At 39.5% G+C, this 16,293-nt stretch overlaps 2 protein-coding genes across 2 annotated transcripts; one reads left to right on the plus strand and one right to left on the minus strand.

The window, feature by feature from the left end:
- Window positions 1-1,104: 1,104 nt before the first annotated feature.
- Window positions 1,105-4,340, plus strand: LOC124118438. Its single transcript, XM_046480548.2, has 2 exons — window positions 1,105-1,261; window positions 2,240-4,340. The coding sequence occupies exon 2, from the start codon at window positions 2,298-2,300 to the stop codon at window positions 3,162-3,164; it is 867 nt and encodes a 288-aa protein (XP_046336504.2). The 5' UTR covers window positions 1,105-1,261; window positions 2,240-2,297; the 3' UTR covers window positions 3,165-4,340.
- A 105-nt stretch (window positions 4,341-4,445) lies between these two features.
- Window positions 4,446-15,795, minus strand: LOC124115889. The gene is made up of 2 exons (XM_046477048.2): window positions 15,315-15,795; window positions 4,446-6,632 (listed from the first exon to the last, which is right to left on the minus strand). Exons 1-2 carry the CDS (start codon window positions 15,434-15,436, stop codon window positions 4,664-4,666), a joined length of 2,091 nt encoding a protein of 696 aa, XP_046333004.2. The 5' UTR covers window positions 15,437-15,795; the 3' UTR covers window positions 4,446-4,663.
- Between the last annotated feature and the right edge of the window lie 498 nt (window positions 15,796-16,293).

Genomic DNA, 16,293 nt, shown 5'->3' on the forward strand with positions numbered 1-16,293 from the left:
AGTTCTACCTAGACATTGCAAATTTTCCAATATATTTCACACTGAAACTTATTTTTTTTACACTGAGCTGAACTAAGAATGACATTTGAACTGTGATCTATTATCCCAGTAATTTGTCAATGGTTTAATATAATTATGAGTCGATCGCCGAGAGACATGGTTAAACAACTTTTGCATGGAATGCATACTTTTGCTGTAGCAGTTGCGATTTTGTGACTTGATTCCATACATGTACTACAATATTGAAAACCAAACTTTACTTGTTTGAAAAATACACTGATATATTGTTGTGACAGGAACTTTTGTTGTTGAGTATACTATTCACAACAATTATATTTTTTAATTGGGACCGCCTCCGTGGTCTAGTGGTAGAGCGTTCGCCGGAGATTCCCAGCCGCGTCATATCAAACTACATTAAAAGATGATCCTTGTTGTTACCCTGTCTGGCGCTCGGCATTATGGGTCTAAAACAAGGACTGGTCGGCTTGGAGTATATTGTGTCTGAGTGGGGTATTCATGTTGCATGTGGCATGGTATCTCAGTGGGATAGCACTATAAAGCGACATCAGTCCGGACTAGTACAAGCAGCCACACACACACACGTGCAAGCACGTCGCAATATAAGTGCAATAATATTGACCGTGCAAGCAAACCCTATTCACCTCACCTTTTAAAGTGTCTACTTAATAGTCGTTTAACGTCCATAAAATTACCATCAAACAATTCACTTCATTGACAAGGATACGCAACTTGGTCGTTATGTGATGTCCGCAGCAAAACATTAATATATTGAATTCCTCGTGAGGCTCAAAATCGTTTCTAATCGCTGCCGTGGTCTATTGGTAGAGCTTCCGCCCGGAGAGCGGATGGGACGGGGTTCGATCCCCGGACGCGTCATACCAAAAGACGTTATGATAAGATAGTACTTGTTGTTACCCTGCCTTACTCTTTGGGGCTAAAACAAAGACAGGTCGTCTCAGAGTCAGTATACTGTGTCTGAGTTAGGTATTGATGTTCAACTGTGGCATGGTATATAGGTGGGTTAGCATTATAAAATATAAGGACTTGTACGAACAGCCACACACACAAACACGCGATAATACACGGTTGTACGGTTTGGCTATTTATAGTAACAGACTGCGACTAGTGCATGAGTTGCGTCCCTTTCCATTTCGACAACGGCTACTTCCGGTGAGACGATATCGTTAAGAAAACAGTTCTCCAGTGCTCGCTTCTCACAGCTTCTCCAACCCGTTTTTAGGTAAGTATTTAAGACATTTCACATGACAACATGTCACTCACAACCACTTTCAACATGGTTCTCACTTGTAGTGTGTTGACATGCCATAATAATTCTGATAAGTTGAAGAAATGGAGACAAGGTTTTTGTTTCCACTGTGATGCACCGAGATCCTCCCATAGGTGTATATGTGCTTCTCCTTACAAGTATGTTTGTTTTTAAATTTATCACACCGTTTCAGTCTTTTTTTTTTGTGTGAATATAATACCATTCTTTACCATTCATATTGTCAAATATTTATGATTATTTTATCACGTCCAAATAGCAGGTAAAATGTCTACCAAATGAAAAGATTCTGTTCCCAAAATATTTATATATAGGCTACTATTTCATCCAGCGTTTTTTTAATTGTTATTTGATATTGGTATCTAGAGATAAGACATGAAATTCGTTTTGTTTTTTTTTGTATTTTGTGTCATGAAATAAATTGGTGTTGGTTAAAACAATACCTTGAAATATTAATTTTCATATTCAGTACTCCTGTCACTAGGTGTATGGAATCTATGTGTTTCTCTCTTATAGTCATTATACTTATGTTTTCCTTCTAACTTGTATTTGTCATTTTGTGCATGAAATATCTTTTGCGGTTATACAGATACATATTCCAGAATGCACACCATGAAAGCTAATCATGAATTTTAAGTGTACTTATCTAAAAGTAAATTTCATTAGGTAGTGTGACGTGCAATACTATTTATCATGTGACATTTTCAGTAAGTTTATTGTTCCTGATATTGTCAAATACAGTCATGCTCTTCCTTTATTATTTCCTTATTAAACCCTATTAAACGTCAAATGCCCAAGTGGTTATTGTGTATACTATGATACAGGATAAAACTTCCCCCCAGCACCCTATAGCTGTAGAAATGGGATGATGAGACAAGTGTTTGCATAATGAATCTATTCAAAAAATAATTTATATTATTTGTTTTTGTTCAGATTGAAACCCTTCCCTACAACAAGAGGCGACAAAGAAGCTCGGACGAGATGGAAGGTCATGGTGAACAGACAGGATGGATCAGGTCAGCTATGGTCACCCAAGAAGGATTCAAGGGTATGCAGCCTACACTTTGTGGATGGAAGACCAACACCAGAGAATCCCTACCCATCTTTAAACCTTGGCTATGCTGATACGGAGAGGAAAGTAAAGCGTCTCCTATTCAGTGACCAGGTGAATCTCCCCCCAGCCAAGAAGAAAAGATGCCTCATCATGCCGTCTATTGAAGTACCTCTCTCCAAGCCAGATCTGGACCCGTTAGGTGGTGACCCCTCTGCAGAACAGTCCAGGGATGCCACACGTGACCTGCCACCATGCCTACTCACTGTTGTCTCAGTACACTGGACTTGGTTCACTGCGTTTCTCCTGCTGATCCAGTGCTTGTGGAGGTTGGCGTGCAGATACCATGACCAAGCACGAGCCCTACACAAGCAAGTCCAGGGCCTCACTCTACTTCTGGCTGAAGAAAAAAGGAAGGTAGTTCGTCTTGTGGCTCAAGTGGAGAAGATGAAAGCCGACAGCAAAGATACTTCATTCGCCTCGCAATTTCTGAAGACTGATGACGATGTCAAATTTTACACTGGTATTGAGAAACTGTTTAATGAATTGTTGGAGTTTGTTGCCCCCTACATTCAGAGACGATGGCATGGGACAATAAGCTTGTTGAAGAGTGTCCGGCACTTTGCTGGACGACGTGGGCCAAAACCCCGACTTCGGACCTGTGACGAGTTTCTTATGACTTTGATGAGGTTGCGACTGGGACTACTAACCAAAGACTTAGCAGCACGATTTCGGGTTTCTGCACCACTTTGTTCGAGGATATTTTTTTCATGGATCAGAGGAATGTCAACAGTTTTAGGGACATAAGTGTATATGCCAGACATCGGGGAAATAAGAGCATCCAAACCTAATCGTTTTCGTCATCTTCCAGACATCCATTAAATTATCGACTGCACAGAAGTGTTTATTGAAACTCCAAAGGATCTCTATCTCCAGGCTGCAACATGGAGTGACTACAAGCACCACAACACACTGAAGATACTGGTTGCTGTAGCCCCTAACAGTACCATTGTCTTCGCATCCAAAGCGTATTGTGGTAGAGCTGGAGACAAGGCTGTTACACTCAACAGTGGATATTTGGACCAGGTGCCTCCCTATTCTATGCTGATGGCTGATAAAGGTTTCAATATTGCCAATGAATGTGCAGACAGGTGTTTATCAATACATGTTCCGCCTGGAAGGAGAGGCCAGAGCCAGATGACTTGTGCTTCAGTGCGGAAGACAAAACGAATTGCAAACCTACGTATTTTAGTAGAACAGGTGATTAGGCAGATAAAAACATTCCGTCTGCTCAAGACTGAGCTTCCAATCACTCTAGTGCCTCACATAGATGACATTGTTACTGTTTGTTGTGCCCTTGTCAACTTTAAGAAGTCTGTTTATATGTCCTGATATATCTTCCTGGTGTGTTGTACATTTATTGTAAAAAAATTATGATCAGTTTAAATTTGTTGGATTTCCTATTCCTATCTATTAAGTGGGGACATGTGAGGCACAGTCGTCTAAGGCACCTCAATTTGCTGTGCAGATTAACATCCATAGGGACCACCATAAACCTCGATTCAAATCCTTATTCTCCCCGAAAATGGTTTTAGGTTTGTTGGCACCATTCCAGTGCTCATGGGTTTCACCAAAGTCGTAACAACCGAGACCTGCATCACGTAGGTTAATGTATGCCTATAGCCGTGTTTTGTACATGTCCTGTGCTTTACTCCAAATTTAACATTCTGTTCATCTGTTTGGTGTATCTCTCCACCCATTGTAATGTTGCAGGATTTGATTTATGATTTAGTGTTATGGTATGACATTATTAGTGCTATGCGAGGAGTTATGTCAATTTTAAACAGAAGTGAGGGCGAGGGCAGGTGCAGTGACATGTACAATTGCGAAATCGATTGCGTTACATTTTCACATGACAAGTTCAATGTGTATGTTGTATGACAATGTATTATGCTCTCATGAATCCTAAAGTAGCCAACGTTGATGGTTGTCAGTAATAAATCCATCAAAATTCATGAAGTGTGTTGCGTCTCATGGTTACATCACGAAGGACATGGGACATCAACCAGATGCGGGGAATAAGCAAGAACTGTTACACCGGTACCTGTACAACTTCTTTATTACAATGACTGTGATGTTTCAATTCAATCATCGTGGTCACATGCAAACAAACATGTAAAGTTAATGCAAGTTTAAACAAATCAACCTATTGAGTATTAACAGATATTGAATATACCCCTTAACTGATAGTATAGCACAAACTACAATGCAAACAATGCAATTAATACAAATTCACAATGTCATGTTTAAGTCATACACTTTGGGCAAAACCAGGAATCATCATCCTCTGGCACATCTACAACACCACCACATCTTAAATGGCACCACATATTGCAACAACTGCACTGGATGGACTCCTCAAGTCGACTGGATGGCTCGTCGATGCACTGCTGTCCACAGACAGGACAGAGAAACAGTGGCGCCCTTACTGCACGTTTTGCCCTCTTTGCCTGACTTGCACCATCAACCCTCTTCTGTTTTCTCTTGGAGCTGGTTCCCCTTGCTGCAACATTCAGGAGCACCACAGTGTCATTTTTGCTTTTTGGTGTCATAGATATGGGTACTGTCACAGCCAAAGCACCTTTCACATCTTTAGAAAACAATGCTGGCAATACAAACTTCAACCAGAATTTATCCATTTTCGCAAGCATATCTGTCCAATACAATTTGTCAAATGGTACTCTGACACACAAATGTCCATGAAATGTAAATATAAATATGTCACAGTACATCCTATTGAGAATTCCCATCTGACCCTGTATCTGAGCATAATATCTATCTGTTGTCTTAATACATAGATCCCCATCATTTATTTCTATAAAGTTCACATTGTCAACTGAGGGTATTTCGGATTTGATGGTTGCTGGGCATTTAATTTCACAAAGTCCCTTACCGCAGCATTCACAATCGATTATTAAATCAGGGCTTGCTGAAATATATGGCTTGTTGGGTAAAACAACAATCCCAGAGTCGGATGACTTAAATTTCTTGTGGATCTTTTTCATTACTTTTGCATATCGCAACTTTGCATGGGGCTCACAGGAAACACCATGTTTCATGTCGATTGTTTGTACGCTCTCACTGTATCCCATGACATGATTAATCAGTGCTGATCGGTCGGCAGAATCGTCCCTGTCAAGGGTCTCCATCCTGGTGTAGACGCGCCGGAAATTGCTTGCTGTTATTCGACCCTTCCTCTGCATCTTCCACTCAACACCTCCCTGATTCTCTGTAGCCGATGTTAGTTGGTTACATTGAGCAACAGAAGAACTAAGTTGTTTGATGAATGCTTCAGGGGTCTTATTTGATGTTTCTGGTGTTGTGGCACAAAACTGATCTACCATGGCAGGCAAGCTTGGAACGCATACAGGCAATGGAGCTGGGGCTTCTTTTTTCATCATCTTATGGAACCGAGCTTCTGGTGCACATCTTCCTGCAATTGCCGACAGCTTGTTTCGGATCTGGACTTTGTCCTTGACAAGATCTTGTTGTTTCCTGCTCAATGGGGTGAAGCTTGTCTTGTTTATCACAGGACGTTTTGTTGTCTTGCCATGTTTGTAAAAATGGTCCTTCGTCCATGAAAGGTCGACAGCAGGCACAGGGTTGAGGGACACTCTCTGTTTGGGAATGGTCCATTCACATTGCTTGTCTGTACACGTCTTATCTGTTGCGCCAGTTACGACGGCTGCTTCAACACGAAACAGAAGTCCGGAAATGTGGTTGCATGAACCCAACATACCTGCAGTGCATGTACAGTATGCACTGAGGACCCTTCCACCAGCTTGAGTTCCAGACTCCTTTGCAATGGCAGCCCAGACAGCATATGCAGGTGAATTCAGGGACATTGATGGCATGACTTTTGCTTTCAGTAGACACAATGAACTGTTGTCCCTTATGTTGTGGTACAAAATCTCTTTCACCCAGTCACATGAATAATACCTATAAGCTTTACCAACTTTGTATTCATTGATGATCTGTCTTACAAGGTCCTCTGGAGTTCTCTCATTCAAGTAACTGGCTATATCTGTAATGTACACTGACGGCCACATGTTGATTCCTTCCTCTTCCCTAATCCATCCAACATCCAAGGAAAAAGGATCTTGAAGAACCTGTCCATCCACTAGGAGCTTCTCCTTGTATTCAGAAAGTAGCTTCCTCTCTTCATGCTCAGCATCAATGTTCACTGGAGTTTTCTCCTCCCAGGCGATGAAAGACCTGTAATCAAATATGGTTTCATCATTATACAATACTATCAAAATGACAACCAAAGTATTATTGTTGCATATCACTATTTGTGAATTGTCATGAGAATAAACACTATTTAAACAGATTTCGAATCAATACCAACCCAGCCTACAAATATTACATATATATGGCTTGACATATTTTGTTGCGTCATGTTGACGCACAAAACAAGGTATGTTTGCTTACCTGTGGATTTTAAACTTTTGCTAATTTCAGTTCAGATAATCAAATAAAATATATGTGTACTGTACGCTTGTCACTTTCGACAACCAATCTTCCGCATTAAAAAAAATATATGTCAATGTGCACATTAAGTTTATATCTGTGGCAATTGATTGTATGTGAATTTTTACCAAAACTATGTTGTACTTTATTGACCTTGTACTAAATATAAAATATATATGTTTCAGTATAATATATATAACATTATTTACTGTTATAACTTGAAGTCTTTCTTTCTCAAATGATGATTTCTTTATTCTTTCATGTTTTGCATTCTTTCTTTTCTTTACATTCTTTTTGTTTCCATTTAGATAAATGTCTTTCTTTTCTTAACTAGAATCTCATTATTTTCAGATTGACTGAAATACAAATAAATAAACAATAATTACTATTTTGATCAAATGATGCATTAATGCAAATAATCATAATGACATTATAATTGAATTAACCTAATAAAATTGACTACCTTTCAGTGACATGAAATACTATGCAAAATGTAAACAAACGATGAAAAACACTTTATGACTAAATAACTGCTCTAAAACATTTATACACAGGTAGATAATGATAAAATAATATATATGACAAAATTTGGCAAACTCACCATTGTTTTTAGACTCTTTTATCCTTAAAACCTTTTCTCATTTCTTTCATTCTCACATGCATGCTGCATGCTTTTAGGGCCACATGGAAGATAATACACGATACTAAGCAGTTATGCCCCTTGGCATATTATGATGAGTAAACATAAATTTGAATGGAGAAGAAATGAAATATGAATTAATACTTGCCAAAAACGAAATATGATTTATATTTTAATACTTTGATAACAAACAAAGGAAATATGATTCTGAACTTTGCAAATAATAACTTAACAATTTTGACACTTACACACCGGCCTCCTAATTGTAGGATGAAATGAAACAATTATCTTAACTAAGAAACAATAACCCACAAACACTCCTAAATAAACACTTAATTGTCAATATTCATGTGTTTACACTTTTACTTAGCACATCCCTTTGAAAGTTCTGTTATGTTTGTATACAGCTCTACTAATTGTCTTCCATAACGAGACACAGTTTGTCAACAGGTCGCACAAATTCTGAAGAAGCAGTCTTCACTTTTACAGTTCGCACAAGGTTTTTCCTGTCATGATAGAGTTCTGTTACTCTTGCAAGAGCCCACGCATTACGTGGTGTATTGTCCATAATTAGCACAATGTCTCCAATCTGAAGGTTTCTTTTGATCTGATTCCATTTTTGCTTTTGCTGCAGGAGAGGTAGATATTCTTTCTTCCATCTTTTCCAGAAGATGTCTGCAAGGTATTGTACTTGCTTCCATCGTCGACGGCTATAGATGTCCTCTTTCTTGAATGTTCCGGGAGGCATCTTTTCACCAGAACGTAGGTATAACAGATGGTTAGGAGTGAGCACAGATAAATCATGCACATCATATGACAGATCAGTGATAGGACGTCCATTGATGATAGATTCCACTTCGCAAAACAAAGTGTTCAACGCCTCATCATCCAGCTTAATGTTCTGCTCTTGTAGTAAACAATGAAGCACTTTCCGTACAGTCCTAATCATCCGCTCCCAGAATCCACCATAATGGGAGGCTGCAGGTGGATTGAAGCTCCATTCACTCCCTTTGTCAACGAAGGCAGAGTGAATCTTTGATTCTTTTAAGTTCTTTAATGCTTCACATAACTCTCGCTGACATCCGACAAGGTTAGTACCATTGTCAGATTTGATGAACTTGGGTGGTCCACGTCGTGCGACAAATCTTCTGATGGCATGGATACAGGAGTCTGTGTCTAGGGTGGCAGCCACTTCCAGATGTATAGCACGAAGATTCATGCAAGTGAATACAACTCCATATCGTTTTACTGAGGTACGTCCACGTATCACTTTGAAAGGACCAAAGAAGTCCATACCTACATTGGTGAAAGGTGGTAGGTCAGGAGTTATCCGTTCATCTGGGAGATCAGACATCTTTTGTTGTCCTGGAGAGGAGTGATATTTACGACATGTGACACACTTTGAAACTATTGTCTTCACCAGTGAGCCTGCTCCAATCACCCAGTACCATTGTCTGAGATGTGACAAGATGGAGTTCTTTCCTAGATGTCCAACAATCTTATGAGTCTCTTCAATGATCAAGCGTGTTACACGAGATTTCTTGGGAAGAATGATTGGGTGCTTTTCGCTGAAGGAGATCTCTGCATTCTTGAGGCGTCCTCCAACATGAATGACGTCATCTTGAAGAAATGGATCCAACTTGTAGAGAGGGCTTGATTTATCAACTGTTGCAGAAGATTGCTTGAGACATCGTTGTTCTTTCGAGAAATGTTGTGTCTGACAGTGTTGGACTAGGAGCTTGTCTGCATCTTCAAGGACTGGAACATTCATGGTGTAGTTCACTTTCTTGGTGGATTGAGACTTGTTGACTCTCTGGCGCAAACATCTGATAGTTAACATGATCCATGCTACTGCTCTTCTTAACTTTGTCCAACTTGAGAAGTGGTTAATTAGAATGTCTAGGAAGCTATCCTTCTCCATGATGGTTGCATGAACACATTCCTTAAGTTCAAGATCATCTTCTTGAGGTTCTTGGTTGCTGTATTGCTTCGGCCAGTCCTTGTGGTGCTGCCATAGGAATCTTGGTCCTCCCGTCCAATGCTGAATATGGTGCTCATTATCAAGCTTGATGCCTCTTGAAGCATAGTCTGCTGGGTTCTCTTTAGATGACACATACCTCCATTGATTAATATCAGAACAGTCTCTTATCACAGCAATCCGGTTTGCTACAAAGGTTTTGAACCTGGCATTGGTGTTAAAGATACATCTCAACACTGACATGCTGTCCGTCCAGAAGAAAGTTGTGTCTACTTTGACCTGAAGTTCTTGAAGAATAAGGGATGACATGCGTACAGCTAGAGTAGCAGCAGTGAGTTCCATGCGTGGTATGGTTATTTTCTTTAAGGGAGCAACCCTTGATTTAGACATTACCAGAGCACAATGGATCTCCTCATCTTCATTCACAAATCTGATGTAACCGACGAATCCATATCCTACATTGCTCGCGTCTGCAAAAAGGTGAAGTTGACATGATGTTACAAGTCCAAACTCCATAGGCTTGTAGCATCTTGGAATGTGGATATCTTCTAACAAGGTAAGATCTTTCAGCCATTGATGCCATATCTTCTGTGTCTTTGAATCAACATCTTCATCCCAATCTTTCTGTTCTTTATGCAGGTTTTGGAGCAGCTGTTTTGAAATGAGTATGAAAGGAGCCATGAGTCCAAGAGGGTCATACACACTGCTAACCACAGACAGGATGCCACGTTTAGTGTCTGGTTTCATCTTGCTCTTTATCTTGAATCCAAGGGTGTCTGATTGCACAAACCAGTAGACACCTAAAGCTCTTTCAGATGGAAGGTCTTCACAGTCCAAGTTCAAGTCTTTAACATCCTTTGCTCTTTCTTGAGGTGGGATTGATTTCATTACTGTAGAGCTGTTGGAGATCCACTTGGTAAGCCTGAAGCTGCCTTCACTGCACAAACTGGTAAGTTCTTTTACAGTTGATACTGCCTTTTCTTCATTCAATTCGGATGCCAGACAATCATCTACATAGACGTTGTCAGTCAACTTTTCTATAATTTCTGGGACAAACTTATCCTGACTGTCCCTTGCTGTTTGTTGTAAGGCAAAGGATGCACATGAAGCAGAAGATACAGCTCCAAAGATATGGACTAACATCCGATACACTTTAGGTTCTTTTCTACAATCTCCGTCCGGCCACCAGTAGAAGCGAAGGAAGTCATTGTCTTCTTTTGGCACTCTGACTCGATAGTACATGGATTCGATATCACCCATGAAGGCAATGTTCTCCTGTCTATATCTCATTAGAACACCGAGGAGGCTGTTGCATAGATTGGGTCCTTGAAGCAAACTACTATTTAGGGAAACACCTTGGAATGTTGCTGAACAGTCAAAGACAACTCTTATTTTCCCTTGCTTGCGTGGATGGTACACCCCGTGGTGTGGGATAAACCATACTTTGCCTGGTTTACCTTTCAGTTCATCTTGAGGAACAATTTCAGCATATTCTTTGCTAAGGATGTCTTCCATGAACTTCTTATAGTCTTTATGTATTTGAGGGTTCATTGTAAATTTCTTCTTGAGTCCTCTCAAACGCTGTAAGGCTTGTTCACTGTTGTCAGGCATGATGACATCCTTGTCTCGAAAGGGCAGATTGACAACATAGTGTCCATCTTCTTTATGAATAGAGTTTGTCACAATCTTCATAAATTCTTTGTCCTCTTGTGACATTTCTTTTCTTTCTTCTGCTGCTTTCTCTGGAAAGTCATAGTTCATGCTGTCTTTCATCATAGTATTAATGTTCTGTAGATCTTCCATTGCTTTTATTGTTATGTCTGTTCTCATTGATGGAAATCTGTTTTCTTTTGCAAGTCTGAGGACATTCCAAAGTATCCATCCAAGCTTGGTTCTTGTTGCATGAGGACTTCCATCAGGACCGGTACGAATCTCTAGTGGTGCATAGGAGTCTGGTACATTTCCCCCGATGAGGATATCTACACTTGCATCAATCTCAGGCAGATATATATCATTAAGGTGAGGCCATTTTTTAACGTCAGATGAAACAGGTATGTGTTTCTTCAAAACTGGTATGTGTTCCTTGGAGTAAACGGTAGGTAGTGCGATCGTGTTCCTGAGGTCAAGGTCGTGCACTTGTAAGCCATTCACTGCTTGCACTGAAGTTGTGTAGGGCTTCCCCATTGTATCAATAGTAATATCCATACTTTTCCCACTGCATCCAAGTTTCTTCAAAAGCGATTCGGAACAAAATGAGACAGTACTGCCTGGATCAAGGAAGGCATATGTTGACTCAACCTTGACTCCGTTACTGTATGACACTTTCACCGGAATAATAGCAAGAGTACATTCCATTGCCCCGGCCTCCATAGCTTCACATGTTCCATCTTGTTCGGTACATGCACCAACCAGCTTTCTTTCAGTTTCATACACAACATGCAGGATTCCCTGATGATTTCTGTTACATCTGAAGCAGGTTACTGTCTTCTCACAGGACTTGCTCAAGTGACCATAACACAAACATCGAAAACACAATCCCCTTTTCTGAAGAAATGCCAGTCTATCCTTCAAAGTCTTCTTAACAATCTGATCACAAATCTGCAACTTATGAGAATTGCTGTTACAGTATATACACAAGATCTGCTGACCTTCAGGTTTGCTTGACTGGGTGTTCTGAGTTGTATTCTCTACCATGTCTGTGCTGAAGGCTTGAATGATGATTGTGAAGCAATTCCTGCGTTTCTCTTTGGCTGTGTCTTTGTTCTGTCATCATTCCTCAGAGCATCTTTTCCATACATTGGATCTGTTGCTTTTCTTGCTTCTCTCTTCACAAACTTGACCAGGTTATGGAATGCTACAGTTCCTCCTGAATCCCTGATAGATATGACAATATTCCTCCACTTCTCATGGCAATGGAAAGGGAGTTTCATAACGAGCCTTCTGATGTTGTCAGGATACTCCAGGATCTTTACTGCTGTGATGGAGCTTACTGCATTCTCACATTCTTGTAGGAAGATGGCATATTCATCCATGGATTTAGGGTTGTCTACTTTTACATTAGGCCATCCCAATGCTTTCTTGACGAGAGCAGATGCAATAGCGTCTTCATTGCCGTATCGTTCATCAAGTTCCTGCCAAGCCTTTTGATACCCTTGACTGGCCTCCAGGTAACTATATCCCTTGACAATTTTCAGCGCTTCACCTAATGTGAACTGTTCTAGATATGACATCTTCTCATCTTCTGTTTCTGAGTTGACAACAATCTTCACCTTGAACTGACGCTTGAATCTTTGATATTCAATAGGATCCCCAGAGACCTTCATGATTTCAGGAGGCGGCTTTCGGAGCTGTTGCACAACACACTGAATAAGATTCTCACCGCTTGCTGCAGTAGTTTGTGGAGACAAGTGTTGATTGAAGTCTTCTTGAAGAGGTAAGTTTATGTTATCAGGTAAGTACCGTTTACGTTCAGTGTTGAAATGTTCATTTTCATCTTCATTCACAGGAACAGGGACATATGGATCGTGCGGTTGTAGTGAACGTTCTGATTTCACACTACCTCTGTCAGAGAAATAATCTTGAAGCACTTTAGACTTTGCTTGAGAAATCTCCATTTCTGTTTTCAGTTCTAACTCTTCTTCCTTCATTTTCAATTCCATCTTTGCCAAGTCTATTTTCTGTTTCTCTTTCAGTGCTTTCATCTTTGTCTCTAATTCAACTTGCTTTTGTTTTTCTTTCAGATGGGCTGATGAAACACGACTGGTTAGTGATGAATGACTGCCTTTAGAGGAGGCTGGTTCTTCTTTAAATATACAAACACTTTTCAGGCTGACTGAACCTTGTCTACTTATATCTTTCTTATCAGTTTGTTTAACTTCTGGTTTCTGTTCATCTTCACTTTTGTCATTCAGTGAATCTTTAACATTCTTTTTCTCTGTTTCACTTGGTTCACGGATGTGTTTGAGAAAGAATGCTTCTAACTTTGATTTACATGTCAGCAGAACAGAGTCTTGTGATTCACATTCTTCAATAAAAGGACTAAGTTCAATTTCATCCAACAGTGATGCAAAGTCTTTGCGGAGATCTAACAGTGTTTCGTAGAATTTCAACCAGCTTCCATGACTACATCTATTCTCCTCTATCTCTTCAGAAGTGAAAGTTTCAACATGAGATTTGGCATAAAGTTTATCAAAATCATCCAACAATTGTTTATATAAACTCTTAATTTTCTTATATTTAGTTTGCTTAGCATACTGCAAACCCTTTTCTGTCATCTTCCTTAGTCTTTGTTTCAAAACATTATCCTTTTCTTTTCCTTCCATACCTTTGTCTAAACAATGTCAATGCTGTTATAACTTGAAGTCTTTCTTTCTCAAATGATGATTTCTTTATTCTTTCATGTTTTGCATTCTTTCTTTTCTTTACATTCTTTTTGTTTCCATTTAGATAAATGTCTTTCTTTTCTTAACTAGAATCTCATTATTTTCAGATTGACTGAAATACAAATAAATAAACAATAATTACTATTTTGATCAAATGATGCATTAATGCAAATAATCATAATGACATTATAATTGAATTAACCTAATAAAATTGACTACCTTTCAGTGACATGAAATACTATGCAAAATGTAAACAAACGATGAAAAACACTTTATGACTAAATAACTGCTCTAAAACATTTATACACAGGTAGATAATGATAAAATAATATATATGACAAAATTTGGCAAACTCACCATTGTTTTTAGACTCTTTTATCCTTAAAACCTTTTCTCATTTCTTTCATTCTCACATGCATGCTGCATGCTTTTAGGGCCACATGGAAGATAATACACGATACTAAGCAGTTATGCCCCTTGGCATATTATGATGAGTAAACATAAATTTGAATGGAGAAGAAATGAAATATGAATTAATACTTGCCAAAAACGAAATATGATTTATATTTTAATACTTTGATAACAAACAAAGGAAATATGATTCTGAACTTTGCAAATAATAACTTAACAATTTTGACACTTACATTTACTTATACATGTTTATTGCCAAAATGTCACAGATTACACCATGTAAACACAGAGATTCAATGTGAATGCTTATATCTAGGATGGTAATTGATACCAGTCAAATTGGTAAAACTCAAGTAGATTGTTATGCTTTGACAATCAAGTGTCATCTTGTGAACCCTGAGTGAGGCCAGTCCAATTGCCCAAACTCAAATTGATTGTTTGGTTTTCATAGGTAAGTGACATCTTGTCATGTTGTGAAAAAAGACCAGTAGAACTGGTTAAACCTTAGTTAATTGCTTTGTTTTGAGAGGCCCCAAGTAAGCTCCTTGAGCTCTTGTACTATGTCAATAAGGTTTGAATAAGCAAAATACATGTACATTTTGAAACTAACTAAGCCAAAATTTTGTAAAAAATGTGATGGATACAAAATCACATACTGGTTTGGGTACATAGATCACAAGGAATATTGTGGGTACAAAATTACTACATCCCATCTGTGGAAGACAGCTTCAGTAATTAGACACGACAGGCACACAAGTTATTTTATAACATTTAGAAAAACAATCTGTATCAGACGTATATATACAACGAAAACATTCAAGAAGTAATATTTTACTCAAAGATTTTATCATCGTGCTCATGTTTACAACGATATATTTTAAATATATACGATTGTTGGCAACATCTCAATTTGATAACATAAGTAACTTCCTACAAACAACTTAAGTTTACTTCACACATTTATGCTTAAAATAAGACAACAGAAGCGAAAACTACATATTTCAACGAAGACGTACCTTGCTACAAGTTCATCATGGTTGCCCTCAACCGACTTTTTCCGCAACGAAAGGAATGCTTTCAACGATGTGACAGTCCACAAAAGAAATTTCTCCAGACTCATATCGCTCAAATCTGCCATGGTGTACAAATACGTAGTCGGTAAAGCTCGTAAATACGTCCAGTAGCGAAGAAAGCGGAGACGATAGTGATGCTGAATGACGCAGGGACAACAGTGATATGTGAGGTCCTTGTCGAAATCGGCGCGCGCATCGTCGACGTTTTTTATTTCCGGTAAGATGGCGGAAAAATGGACAATCGTGTATTTAACGCGACATTTAACCCTATTTCACATCACCTCACCTCAAAACTTTTCTGTCAACACTCATATGTCCTTCCAAACAGAATGCATCAGTTTTTTTACTAAGAGTCAGATTAGTCCATTTCCACATACAAGCTGATGTAACCGGAAACAAACCTTCAGCTACACAACCAAGTCTCGCAACAACCACCACCACCCTACCTCTCTCCCAACCCTTCCTCCGGCTACACAACCAAGTCTCGCAACAACCACCACCACCCTACCTCTCCCCCGCTACCCACCACCCTCCCTCCAGCTACACAACCAAGTATCGCAACAACCACCACCACCCTACCTCTCCCCCGCTACCCACCACCCTCCCTCCAGCTACACAACCAAGTATCGCAACAACCACCACCACCCTACCTCTCCCCCGCTACCCACCACCCTCCCTCCAGCTACACAACCAAGTCTCGCAACAACCACCACCACCCTACCTCTCCCCCCACCCTCCCTCCAGCTACACAACCAAGTCTCTCAACAGCCGCCACCACCACCCGCGTAGTAGCCTCTTGCATTGAATATGTGAAATACGTGAGTGATTGAATGTGTTATTTTAAACCATAACCTGCAATAGTCCAGCTATATGGCGACGATCTGTTGATAGAAACTGGATCAGGCCAATCTCAGTGATATTC

Source organism: Haliotis rufescens, unplaced genomic scaffold, assembly GCF_023055435.1.
Source record: "Haliotis rufescens isolate VD_foot unplaced genomic scaffold, xgHalRufe1.0.p SCAF_16, whole genome shotgun sequence".
Lineage (NCBI taxonomy): Eukaryota > Metazoa > Mollusca > Gastropoda > Lepetellida > Haliotidae > Haliotis > Haliotis rufescens.

Bases quoted from the DNA above. Each gene is read 5' to 3' on its own strand.
- LOC124118438 (XM_046480548.2), top strand. From the start codon at position 2,298: ATGGTGAACAGACAGGATGGATCAGGTCAGCTATGGTCACCCAAGAAG.
- LOC124115889 (XM_046477048.2), bottom strand. From the start codon at position 15,436: ATGGCAGATTTGAGCGATATGAGTCTGGAGAAATTTCTTTTGTGGACT. The intron at 6,633-15,314 runs GTACGTCTTCGT...ATTTGATTACAG, and splicing joins CATGATGAACTTGTAGCAAG to GTCTTTCATCGCCTGGGAGG.